Genomic DNA, 14,180 nt, shown 5'->3' with positions numbered 1-14,180 from the left:
AAGCCAGGGCACACTGATTTCTAGCCCTAGGACTTCATAAGTACTTTAATTTTCATTTAAATTTTAATTTTTTAATTTTCTGACCATTTCACCTAATGTTCTGTTGAATCATTGAGAACAGACATTTTATTTTTGATGTATCCATTCTTCAACTGGTTTATCTCACATGAATCATTTCTTCTTCAAAAAATAGTTAGATGGTGTGTCTTCATTGTTAACTTCAGCACGAGTTATTTTAAACTTAGAGAGTGTAGAGAAGATATTTAGCACAACACACAATTTATTTTAACAAATATTTTACAGATCCTTATATACAAATATTTACAATTGACGAACAGACAAGGAGAAGATCCTGAATTAAGTTTGTCCCAATCTATTTCTCTTTCTAAACTGTGATTCCAGTCAAATTCCTTCATTCTGAAAATGGATACCTTTGGGAGTCTCGTAATTAGTTGTTTTGCCCAAGTAACCTCTTGATAATTGTATACTGTTTTTTACCTGGGGAACTGGAGTACACAAAAATAATTACTTCCTCTCCACTCATGCAACACCTTCCAGTCCCCATAACAAAAAAAAATCTTCTTTTAATCAAGGGGCACAAAACAATGGGATTCTCCTGTTACATAATTGTGTAAAAGTTATGAAACATAACTGTAGCATAATATACAAAAGCATTAAGAAAAAAATCAATGCAAACTATTATTTCAATGAGATTTTGAAGTGCAAGGTTCTTCACACAACGCTTGATCAACAGCTAGAATTGAGTTCCGAGTAGATTTATGGGGACACAGTGGAATCAATTAAAAAAAAACTGGATTTTCTCAGAAGATACTTTTGACTTTTCTAAATGGATTAGCGGAGACGAGTTGAATCAATTCTCTGAGCTTATAGTTTCCTAGTACAAGATTCAAATACATTATTTGTATTTGATGCCCTATGTTGCCTTGTTAGTACGTTTGTGAGGTTTTTGAAAACATTATTTCTGAGATAGTTCAATGGTTTATTTTTGAAAACAGATTAGAAAATGAGACTGAAAGCTCTAGATTTTCAAATTACTGGCAATGTATCTCTTTTTGAACAGCACATGCAATCCTGTGACCTTTTCTTTAAGAGCACAGTGCACTTTTATATTTATTTTTGACTGATTCTAAGTGGTTTGACTTTTATTTTCCTGGCAACTGTTACTTGCGCAACTCTGGGTACCTCTTGTTGTCATTGAAAGTGCAATCTCTGTTCACATGAGAATGTTATTAGTTAATTGTACTTACAGAATCTGGCAGACAAGTAGTGGGATTATGCTTCAGTCATACAGGGCACTGAGAACACATCTGAAATGCCGTGCACAGTATCAGTCATCTTATTTAAGGAAGGATATGAATACAATGGAGGCAGTTCACAGGAGGTTACCAGATGAATACCTGGAATGAACTGATTGTCTTACGAGGAAAGGCTGGACAGGCTAAGCGTGTACTCACTTGAGTTCAGAAGACTAAGATGCGACTTATTTAAAACATAAAATCTGAAAGGTCTTAGGCTAAATGTGGAAAGGATGTTTCCTCTTATGGAAGAATTTATACCTGGGATCACTTTTTAAAAATGATAGGTGACACATTTAAAACAGAGATTTTAAGTGAGATTTCTTCTCTCTCAAAAGATTTTGAGTCTTGGAACTCTCGACGTGAAAAGATTGTGGAAGTAGAGTTCCTGAATATTTTTTAAGACAGTGGTAGATAGATTTTTGTTAAGTAAGGGGCTGAAAGGTTATCAAGGGAACGGAAATGTGGATTTGAGGCTACAATCAGATCAACTGTGACCTTTTGAATGGCAGAGCAGCTCGACAAGCTGAAAGGCCTACTTCTACTGTTGGTTCATAGGTATGTTCATGTGAACCGAATGGGGTAATTTTAACCAAACAGGTCACATGAAAAATTGTTGTGACTGGATCAGTTGCCATTGTTATACCCTGTCTGATTTAATTTTTGATGAAATTAACCAACAGCTAAACAGAGATTATACCGCAAATCTCTCAAAATAAACTCTTGTGGCGAATTGTCAAAGACTTTCACTCCATCAATCAGAGATGGATTTGAAAGCAGACTCATTGTAAAAATCAGCCCTTGCTCTTCCTATTTGTGCTAACAAAGTATTCCTTGCCTTTTTGCTTTGATGAACCCATTGTTTAAAATTGTTAAAATTTACTAGCCATCATCCTATCCATATTCTTTCGACTGGTTGGATTAAAATTAGGATTTTAGGATCAGGATAAAGACATTCAAATATTGCAGCCAGCTCTGCCATTCAATTAGGATATGCCTGATCTGTAACCCAATCTCATTTACTTGACTCCATTCCATGTACCTTAATGGCCTTTGCCCCAAGAATATGAAGGCAAAAATCAATTTTAATAAAGGAATGAAATTTTGTAATGTCATTTCTTGTATAGAACATGTGTAATCTTCCAACTATTTCCAGAATTTATGGCTTTCCAATTTTTTTTGGATGCTACTAGATGATAAAAATTTTCCACATATCATTTCAGCAATTAAATAGAACAATTTAATGTTTTTTTTTCTTTCTGGCATCAATATTTTTGTTTCCATGGAATGGATGTAGGTGATATGACTCATGACATGGTAGAACTGTAGACTCTAATATTAAGTAGCATTCTATCATGTTTAGCACCAAAAGCAACCAATCACCTGCTTCTCTGCCTTCCTCACTAGAACAAGGCTAAGAAATGAGAAGCCATAAAACAAAAGTTGCTGAAATGCTTATACTGTCCAGTGGTAGGGTTACAGCTGAATGCCCCAAAGATGAACTACTGGATCTGGAGAGATGAATGGGTAGGGTGTTCACATAATTTTTCATAAGAAAAACATACATCTTTGGCTTTCTGTCTCTTCTGGGTTTATGATATAATATGAATACCAAATTTTAATTATTCATAATCAAGACTGAGAAAGGAATTAGAAATATTTCAGTTCTGATAATTGTTGCTATAACACTTCATCCACAAGTGAAATTGCACTGTGCAATAATAACCACAGGTTAAAACCTTTGGAGTTTAGAAGACTGAGAGGAGACCATATTGAAACCTAAAATGTTCAGGGGTCTCGACAGGGTATATGCTGAGAGACAAGAACACAAAGTGCTGGAAAAAGCTCAGCACATGTGGAGAGGCAAACAGAATTAAGGTTTCAAGCTGTGAACCATCTTCAGAACGGAGTTTTTCCAGCACTTTTTGTTTTTGTTTCAGATCTCCAGCATCCCCAGTTCCTTGTTTTATTTTGAACGCTGACAGCTTGATTCCCCACTGTGGGAGAGTCATGATCTCATTGAATGGTGGAGAAGATTCAATGGGCTAGATAGCCTCATACTGCTCCTAGGTCTTATGGTCTAACAGAGAAATTTAATCTGAACATATAAGTGCATTTTCAACATCTTGGAGAGTATTGGTTACAATAACTGATTGAAAGCAAGTTATCAAAACGGTCTAGTGTTTTTGACTACTATCTCTCCTCAATGACCTTGGGTGTAAAATTATTGTTCAATGTAACATTAACCCTTCAAAATTAATATGTGTCAGGTTCTATTCCTATTCAGTACTGAGCTAACAGATTCACTGAGGACAGTGCTTGTGATATTCTAATTAGTCCTTATTTCTCCAGTATTGCTGAGTGATGAAAATCAGTATTGGCCTTTGGAATTGATCATTCCTCAGTGGAACCAGTGTATATGCATGATGCACAGTCGACAATAGAATAAGCTGCAACTATGATGTTAACCTCCACCCGCATTAGCTCAAAAAGCATATGACGAATAATAACACAGTTGAACCTCACTGACAATCAATGCCTTCAAAGGGAAAAAAAAACTGATGGCTGAATCCAGCTACTGTCCTCAATCTTTTTTCATCTATACTATGTGAAAAAAATCAAAAAAGTTCCACAGGAAAGCAACAGTGTTAGAGAAAAAAGTAGCAAAGGTCATATCTCAAATCAGTTTGGAGATCCCATTTATCACAAGGTGACCATTTTCAGATTTTAGGTTTTATGACAACCATAACCAATGCCTACATGTGTCAACACTTTCTTTAGGATTGTAAAACAGGATTTGCTCAAAGCAAGAAAAAATTAAACTTCAGCAGAACAGTTTTCAGTTTCTTTTTAGCAAGAGAAGGGGATATTTGATTACGTTGAGTAGAATCAAGTTTAGGCTGAGTTAAGATGGGGTCAAACAGCTAATTCACTTAATCTGTTCGCCCAAAAAAATTCCTGAAAAATTACAAATGATTGCTGATATTTCTACAAAAGAAACAAAATGGGCCCAGTTTTAACTCTGCAAGTAAATGCAATTTGAGTGAGATAAAGTCTCATCCAATACTAGCAATGCACAACAGGTTTGTCAGCATTTTTAAGAGGTTATGTTTTGGATGTAGGCTCTTCATTTATTCTTACAAAGGGTCTCTATCCACTCATTTCTCCTGATAATGGATGTGATGTTTACTTGTTTGACAATTTCTGCTTTTCGAATTCATATTTTTAGTATTTGTTTTATTAACATTGATATTCTATTCCTGAGTTAAAATAAAAATCTGTTCCTTGTTCTTGTTTGTCACAGAATAAATGCTTCTATGCAATTTGAATAAAAGGTTACCTGATAAACTAGTGCAATAAATGTAATAATAATTCCGACATAAATAGGAATCTTAGAATGAGGCAGAAACTTCTGTTCTATTAGAAATTGAAGATAATTTGGAGATATATCATTAGGACTTGTGGAACCGTCCAGCAGTTTCACTTTGGCTTTCCAAAAACATTTACATTATGATTTCATAGGGATTTGTCTTTTGCTTCTTTTAGGATACAAGCAAAAGTCAAAACTTGTAAAAAAGATATAAATCTTAAACATATAAACGATTACTATCCAACCAAAGGACAAAATTAGTTTACATATCATTGTGTTTGATGCCCTTTGGTAGCAAAAGCTACCACATTAAAATACCAGCATTACTAGTTATACCCTGCATGCTGACTGAAGGCTCAGAATTTTATACTTAAAAACCTCAATACTGTCATCATAAAGCTCTTTTAACAGCTCTCCTGCACTTCTGAATATGGGAAAGTTTGATGCAAGCCACTGTTAGACTTTACGTCCAAGATTTCTCTCACTGTCATTGCAATCAACACAATTACTGAAATGTTTCCCTCGATTTTATATTTTGTTGGTCTCTCAGCTCCAGAAATATTGCCGAACACAGATTCCAATTTCACTGTATTTCCACTCCATTGAAATCAGGGCACACTGAAGTCACCTGCTATTTCAAAATGATGAAATCTCTTAAGCCCTTTTCTTTCTCTTTTAATCAATTGACTTTTATGATCCAAGCTGGATGTCTTGGAAACTATTCTTCTTAATTTTACAACTTTTCTCTCTTTCCTTTTTACTTAACTTAGGACATGTCATTTTGTGACATAGTGGGCAGTGTACCTGCTTCTGAGCCAGAAGCTCTGGGTTCATCTCCTACTCCAGGACATGATAGCCAAAGTTCATAACACAGTCAAAGAGATTTAACACCAATGTGCAAATTCTTACAACATAAGCCAATCATAGCTGGTAAAAAGGGGGAAAGATTCCTGATCCTTATGTAATGGAGGGAAAATCGGAACCTCCACCATCACCATTATTTCCTCCAGACTACAACGCACATGTAAAAGTGTACGTTGCCATAGCAACTCAGGTTGGAGTGGCCAGTGTGGCTCAGTTGGTTGGAAGGTGGTTTGGATCAGAGTGGGACCAACAGTACAGGGTTCAATGCCTGATCTGCCTGGAGTAGATTCAGCACCTGCCTCCCTTTCCCACTTGCATTAGACAGCATGCCACTATGTGTTGGACCAGCCTTTGGGCAGAGAACAGAAGGTGATCTGTATTTTGACCTTTGACCTTCACGACAGACCTGCTGTATGAAAAATAAGAGTTATACCAGCAGCTAATAAAACCACTTGGTATTCTTCTGGATTCTATTTGACACAGTTCGTAACAAATTGCTGTTAAAATATAAACCAAAAATAGCTCAAAATAATCCAATACAGTGGCATCACTGTTAGAAATATAACATTCTTTGTGTATTCTTTGTCTCTCTGATGGAGGCAGCAATTTGGAAGCTGCCTATTTTCACTGTATGTTCACTTCTTAATTGAAAGAAATCAACTTACTCCTTCAATTAGTTATTTCTTGAACCATATTAATCCATTTGCATTTTAATCCATTGTAAAGTTCGGCTGTCATATAAAATAGTCATTTTAAAGTTTTTGACAGAGGACAAGATTGCCGTACATCAGTCCACTCTTGTTTAGTGTTCTGCAAAGCCTGGGTCTTCTGTTCATCTACCTGGACGTAGTCTACCCTCTCTTCCAGCATAGATGAAAGGAATGGCTTCTGTGTATAAGACCAAAAATATCTATTAAATGCTAAGCAAGATGAGTCATCTCTTTAATTCATACCATTTCTCACTCTGCTCTCATATGCTTTTCCTCTTGCAAACTTCCTTTTACTTCACTGGATGGAATCATGCCCATTTTTTTGGTTTGGTGTATGTCATGTCGAGTTTAGTGGAGTAAATACAAGACTGAAAAGGTTTTATTTTCGTGTCTTACCAACATCATCACTTTAATCACTCTTTGAACAAGAATCACACCCTATTTCCATCCGATCTTGCCAGACATCATTTCCGGAAGCAACCTGCCACTCACTGGAAATCCTAGAGTTGACTGGCATCCCTGGCACCACCACTCTATTTAAACAGTCGTTGTGAACCTGGACAAGCACTGACAGACCAGAACTGCCCTGCAAAACACCCAACATGGCAGACAGAGGGAAATCCTTGCCCTGCTTTGCGGGTATGGTCTCGGAAATCATGCTGGACAGGGTGGTGCAGGAGGAGTGGAGGCCACGATACCAGACCACGCCAACCTGATCTGAGGTTGCCACCCAAGCTGAAGCAGTCTCAGCCATCTGGAAGAAGGCCCTGCACTGTAGGAAGATGATAAACATCCTTCATCAGCTCGCCAGTGTTTAGGGCCACCGTTTGTCTCCAATACCTTACACTCAATTTCTGCCACTGTACCCAGCTCCCACTAAGGCTCATATTCTCTGACTCCAACTAAAGCATGCAACATCTTCTCCACTCACTCTCACCCACTCCAGTTTGCAACATCACTAACCCTGCACACCGTCTACATTTACCTACTCACTTGTTTGGGAAACCTCCCAGCTGCTACAGAAGTAATTACGGTGTATCCACTTTCATCTTTCATTGTACCTACTTCTGTTTCATTTCTAGGCAGAAATAGGCAGGATGCCTGTCACTTAGCTCTTCACCTCTTATAAACAGAAGATCCTGACTCCAACTGCTCCAGCAGGGCTTGCACCAGTATCAGAGGTTGCTCTTGTAATACTGTGCCAGAATCTTGATTGAAGGCTATCTACCTTGTCTGGACTGAGGCCTGCTGACAACCAGAGCAAGCTTCCTGGCTTTGTGTCCACGCTAAATGGCATGGCAAGAAATGGTAATATGAACCAGGTATCGCTGGCTGATGTAGCACAGTACAAAAAGGCAAAGCAAGGAAGGCACCCAGGTGAGCTCAGTGTAAGTGAACAGTACGGCAATGAACGAGCAGCCCAGATGTGGAGCCTGGCCCAGTTCATGAGCAGGGGGTGTGTCCCTGAGCACATAGTGCCCTTGTTGCTGCATTACAATGATAGTCGCCCATGTAGCCCGAAGTGCAGCACTGAAATGCAGAAGTATCCTGTGAGTAGATCGGAGATGTGCCATGAAGATTCTGAGTGACTGGCACATGTTGGATGCCAATGCTCAGGGATGTGAGGTGGATATGGCTGATGCACATGGAGTGTGCCTGAGATATTGGTGGCTGCTGTCCTACATGCCCATCTTTTGGAGCAAGTGATGAGCTGAACCCGCCAAGACCTGGTCTGGTTTCCATATCAACTTTTCCTGATGAGTAGTTTATATGGTGAGTTTGATAAGATTGCAACTGTGGTGAATTAGGCTGTTAACAAGCAACACCGAGCATCAATTGGGAACACACTACTCCCTGATAAGAATCTCCCCACGCCACTTGAACAAAGTGGGGAAGATGTGACAACATGATCTCAACATTGGAACCATCATCTCACTTGATTCTCCCACTTATCTCACCATAGCCCACACCATCCAGAGCCTGGGATGATTCTGCCACTGTATTTTTAAAACAGACTTCAACATACCTTCTCATGTTATTGCTTTCTTTTGAACAACTCCCACTCCTAACACTCACAATCCTGTATTCTCATACATTCTCAAAATATTTGTCTCGTACCTTTCTTGTTTGTATTCTTACTGTTGAAGATGATGTGGAATTTCGTATTAAGCGATTTGGCATAATTTGTTGGTGCTATTTATTTCTTAAGAACATGTCCAGATTTGTATTTTGAGTTTGTTATAATTGCTACATATATCTCAAATAGTAAACTGATATGCATTAAAAATAACCCAATAAAGCAAATCTGGAGCACGTACCTTCTGAACAGGAGATGGAGATGTTGCATTGAAGTCTAAGGCTAGATAGTCCAAGTTTAAAGTTCGGGGACAGTGACTGCTGCCATAACCATTATATACAGAGCTGGAGCGTTCCTGTGAATAAAGGTACGAATTAATCAAAACAAAGTATTAAAGCATAACACAACAATTCTTAGTTCATTTAGAAATAAAATACTGCCGATGCTGAAAATCTGAAATAAAAACAGGATGCTGGAAGTACTCGGCAGATCAGCCAGCATCTGTGGAGACAGAAACAGAGTTAACGTTTCAAGTCAGTTAAATTTATTACATTTATTAGACTCTATGAAGTCAATTTATTAGAACTGGAAAAATTAGAAATATTATAGTTATTGAAAACAAAAATACTCTTATGAAGTCCCTTAGTAACATTTTACAACCTCAATAGTGCTATATAAAGTAAGTTGATTTATCACTTTGAAACAAGTACGGAGGGATGGAAGTGATAAAAGGGAAGGTCTGTGGTAGGGTGGAAGGCAGGAGAGATTAAACGGTAGAAGAGTTGAAGGTGCAAGGCAAAATGAGGCGGTACTGCGACAAGGAAAGAAACAAAAATCGACATAACTGAGGTGTAAGTGGTACCAGCAGAAGAAAATATTAATACATGCAGCTCAAAACAATTGAGCCACTTGTTGTCAACTGAAGTTGTTGAATTCAAATATGGAGTCAGCAAAGTTAGAAAGTGCTTAACTAACAGATGAGGTGCTGACCCTTGAACTTTATTGGATTAATGCAAATTATCCAGGATAAAGAGATCAAAGTTGAGTTGCAATGGAGATTTAACATGACAAGCCACTGGAAGTTCTGGATCCTGCTGAGGGACTGAAAGGAAGTGTTCAGCAAAATGATCACCAAATCCACATTTGCTTTCCCTACTGTTGCAAAGAGCAACAAATTAACTATAACTAGATATCCGAATAAATCACTTTGTGACTTGAAAGGAGTGTTTAGGTGATGAGAAGAAAGGAATGAAATGAAAGGGTGAATGTTGCACTTCCTATGCTTAGATGGAAAGGTACCGTGGGATGTAGAGCATTGGGAGTGAGTCAAGACGAAACAGGATACCATAAATAGAACAATCCAGTCTGAGGGCTAAATGGGGACAGGGAGGTAATGGTATGTTGCTTGGAATGGTAAAAGTGGGGAAAGTTGGGCAAAGACCATCTCAATGACAGTGGAGAGAAATCCAAGGTTGAGGAAAAAAAATATGAACACAGATGTGAAAGCTAACACTATCAGAACAGCAGCAGCAGCAAATGTGGAGTATAATATGGAGTCCTCATAAGATGCAGGGTAAGAGGAAAATGCAGTCAAATTGAGAATGACTGAGCTGATTGTAAATATTGGCTAGCAGCCTAACCCAGAGATGGAAATAAAGAAGTTGAAAAAGGAAATGGAGGAGTTGGATCAAGTGAAAGTAATGGTAGGGTGGAAATTAGAAGCCAAGATTATGAAATTTTCCAGTTTGGAACAACCCACAGGAAGCAGCACTAACACATTCATCACTGTACTGGAAAAGGAAGTGAGAAAAAAGACCTGAATAAGACTGAAAAAAAGGATGCTCCAACTTTCTATGACAAGGCAGGAATAAGTAAGACACATAGGTTCTCCAGTGATATTATTTGGAAAAAGTGAGTGCAGTTGAAGGAGCGTTGTTTTATATAAGATTCAGTTCAGCTAGATGGATGAATGTGGTGGTGTGTGAGAACAGCTTAGGTCTCTCTCCAAGAAAGAATCAAAGGATCACAGGTCATCCTCGTGTAGGTTAGGGGTATAGAGAGACTGAACATTCTTGATAAAAAGAAACACGTTAGGGTGAGGAAACTGGAAACAGTTAAAGTATCAGGAGGTGTTAGACGAGTCACAGATGTAGGTCAGAAGACACCGACAAGAAGAGATGAAATTGGGAAAAAGTAGGTCAGTGGGGCAAAGCATAATAATTGGTCTAATATGGTATTCGTGTCTTTGGAAGGAGATAGAATTAGACTGTGTGGGGCTGCAGACCTATGAGTTTAGATGCCTTGGAAGAGGATAGATAGTCAGGGCAGATGAGATCAGCAATGAAATTACAAGCGATGACTTGATGTTCAGTCATGAGGTTGCAGTTCTGGGAGAGGAAGGAGAAAGCAACACAGAGTTAATGTTTAGTCTCTACAAGATAGAGGCTCATTTAATACAAAAAAACCCCAACAGCATCACGCTTTTTGGCAGGTTTAACAACAATATCAAGGCTAAATAGACATCCATTACAGAGTCCCTCTGATTAAACCAATGAAGTACTTTTGAAGTTATTTTAGTGATCTTGATTAGATCAGAGAGAATGAGGTTCTACAAATTCAGAAGTAGGCAGTTTAGAGTGAGGGGTGTAGAGAAATTGGATCAGTGTCATAAAAACATTACAGATTCATAACAGGCAGCCAAATAGTAATGAATCAGAAATGCAGAATTGTAACTATCATTTCAAAAGTTGCAGTTCTGAAGAATTTTACACCTTTTTAAAAACAAAATCTTGAGACTGCATAAGAATCTTTATGAATCCGTGTGTGAAAGGTATTTATTCAAAGAAATCCTAAGAACATCTTTCTTCTTGAGAATGAATAAAAATGTTAATTAGACTAAACGAGCCTCTCGGTTTTTTACTTAAATGAATCCACCTCACATATATCTAAAATACCTCTCAATTTCAAAAACAGATTGATTATCTTCTCTTCTTATCTTTGTTTCCTAGTATTTAGCTAGAGAGGTACGTAAGATGCATCACTGTGGTGAATGCATCACTCACTGATTACTGATTTCTGTCATTATACCTGTGGCCAGTTGGGTTGTGTATTATTATTGTAGTTAGATTTCATACTCTTAGCTACATTGTTCCTATCTGAACATTATCACAAGTCTAAGTGGCAAGGGATTTGGGGTGGGGCACAGTTAAAGCATAATAAAACCACAACAAGGACAGAATAAAAGCAAAATACTGCAGATGCTGGAAATCTGAAATAAAAACAAGTGCTTGAGAAAGTCAATAGGTCTGGCAACATCTATAGAAAGAAAAACAGAGTTCCAAAGGAGACGTAGACTGAACATGAAGTGTTAACACTGTTTCTCTCTTTACAGATGCTGCCAGACCTGCTGAATTTTCCAGCATTTTGTTCTTATTGCAATAAGGATCAATTTGGAGGCAAAACATTTAATGCTCAAGGGATTAGTGAAAACATGTGATTCACTTTTGAGTTTTACTAATTTCTGAGGGTTCAGCATACTAAGTAACACATGTGTCACGCCTTTTGCGTATATTTTTTTAAAATACCAATGTGCGGCTTTTTGTCCAGCTCGGCTCATTTTCCAGAATTCCAGCTGTAAGTGATAAAGATTATCCTGTGTAATACCAAAGGAAATCTTCTGCCTCATTGGTACACTATTCAACAAGTAATGAACAATAATTGCATGTATGATTATTTTTACCATTGCTGTATAATTTTCTTCATACTCTCCATCAAGGGTGTTGTAAAAGCTTCTGGCTGAAGTACATTGACTCTCTGGTGTGATGCAGTTGGCTGTACTCCACCTACTTAAAGAAGAGAAAAAAAAATACAGCTAAAGATCTCAGCACACAAACAACACTGAAGAATTATATACAGATAGACAAAAAAACAGGCCTTTTACCCCTCTAACCTATTCAACTTCTTCCACAATTCAATTAGATCATAGTTATTCTGTACCTGAACTCAATTTACCCATCTTTTACCCAGATCCTGTGATACTCTGGCTAAAATAGGTCATCTAAATTTTTGAATAAGAATATTTTAAGCAAAAACATCTAAAATAAATACAGGAAAAAAGTTGGCTAATTAATTGCTGTGTCAAATTATAATTTCTCTCAATTCTGTCCCAAAAGTAGTGAGAAGAAATTTAGGAGGAATTACATTCATTCCTGGGCACCAATATTAACGATTAGATTAGTTAGACTGACAGCCTAATCTGTGAGGGCATCATCTACTGTGCAGCTGAGCTATACATATCAGTCAATTCCTTATGGAATTGGGTTAGCTCATCTCAGTTGCTTAAGTATCACTATTGGCTCTTGAATCCCAGAGCTGAAGAAGGAATGGCTACTGTCTGATGCTCACTGAATGCTCTCTAAAATGTACAAGTTAATTATTAGCATGATTCATAATGTGATATTGTGTATTAGCCTCCCTGGTAAAATATGCTAGTACCACTGAATTTCCGGCTCATGTACGAAAAATGGCAACTTTAGACAGAGAGCAGAAAATTGCATTTTCTTGAAAAACTGTTGTACCTAGGCTTAGCATTCCTTAAAATTAGACAAGGAAAGAAATATGGAAAACTGGAACACATTACAACCTGAAATTATAAAAGGATTGCAGCTGTTCAACAAGGCAGCTAGCTCATCACCACCATCCCAATGGCAATTAGGAACACCAATGCATAACATAGCCAAAGTCCACACCCCCAAAAATAAATATAAAAAAAATTTTTCAATTGTTTATAGGATTCGGGATTTCCTGGCAAGACCAGCATTCTCAAAGCTAGTGCACCACCTTTTCTAACTGCTGCAATCCATGTGGTGGACGTACAACCACAGGTGGAAGGTCTGTTTGGAAGTTTAAGGATTTTGACTCAGCAGTAATGAAGAAACAGTGACATATTTCCAAGCGAACACTGTATGTAACTTGGAAGGTAATTTGCTAATGGTGGTGTTCATACATGTCTGCTATGGTAGAAGTCACTAGTTTGGAAGTTGCTTTCAAAAGGAGCCTTAGCAAGTTGCTGCAGTATATTTTGTAGTTGGAGTGCACTGTTGCCATGGTATTTGACTTGATGGATGGGTACAGGTCAAGAGGGCTGCTTTGTCCTTGATAGTGTTGAGATTTTTCAGTGTTGTTGTCGCTATGCCCACACAGGCAAACAGACTGTCTTCCAGTACATTGCTGACTACTTCCTTGTAGGTGGTCTTCAGACTTTGGAAAGTCAGTGTCACATTTAACAGGTTGCAATAACGATGTAGTATGGATCTGATAGCCACTGTAGTTATATAGCCAATGGCAATTAGCAACAGCAATACATGGCACAGCCAATATCCACACCTAGTTCAGTTTCTGGTGCATGGTATCCCCTATACATTGATTATGGTGAATTCAACAATAGTAATGGCACTGAACATTAACAGGAAGTGGTTAAATTCTCTCTTGTTGGAGATGTCAATTGTGGATTGCCAATGTTACTTGCCATTTATAATCCTAAGCCTGAATGTTGTCCACATGTTGCTGCATGGAGCTTGGACTGCTTCAGTATTCGAAGAATTGTGAATGAAATTAAATATTGTGCAACCATAAGCTAATAATCCCAGGTCATATTTTATCTTGGGCGGATGACCATTGAGGAAACAGTTGGCGATGGTTGGGCCTAGGATATCCAGTGGATCACCTGCAGTGACGTCTTAGGGCTGAGATAATCCATTTCCAACATTAGCAACCACTTTTCTTTGTGTCGGGTATGTCCAACCAGTGGACATTTTCTTTTTCTCCCTGATCCCCACCAACTT

The 14,180-nt window shown here is 38.0% G+C and overlaps 1 protein-coding gene across 4 annotated transcripts in view; it reads right to left on the bottom strand.

Annotated features, from left to right (window-relative positions):
• Positions 1-262: 262 nt before the first annotated feature.
• gab3 (GRB2 associated binding protein 3) overlaps positions 263-14,180 on the bottom strand; it is a 120,961-nt gene continuing 107,043 nt past the window's right edge. For 3 of the 4 annotated variants that reach the window (XM_048605436.1, XM_048605439.1, XM_048605438.1), the window contains exons 8-10: positions 12,077-12,182; positions 8,579-8,692; positions 263-6,438 (exon numbers count right to left, since the gene is read on the bottom strand). In XM_048605436.1, coding sequence (XP_048461393.1) covers positions 6,298-6,438; positions 8,579-8,692; positions 12,077-12,182 — 361 coding nt within the window. In that variant the 3' untranslated portion in view covers positions 263-6,297. The remainder of the gene's footprint in view (positions 6,439-8,578; positions 8,693-12,076; positions 12,183-14,180) is intronic. The other variant, XM_048605437.1, reaches the window with a different exon arrangement.

This window comes from Rhincodon typus, chromosome 14, assembly GCF_021869965.1.
Source record: "Rhincodon typus isolate 14 chromosome 14, sRhiTyp1.1, whole genome shotgun sequence".
In the NCBI taxonomy this organism is placed as follows: Eukaryota; Metazoa; Chordata; class Chondrichthyes; order Orectolobiformes; family Rhincodontidae; genus Rhincodon; species Rhincodon typus.
This window is presented reverse-complemented; position numbering and strand designations above follow the sequence as displayed.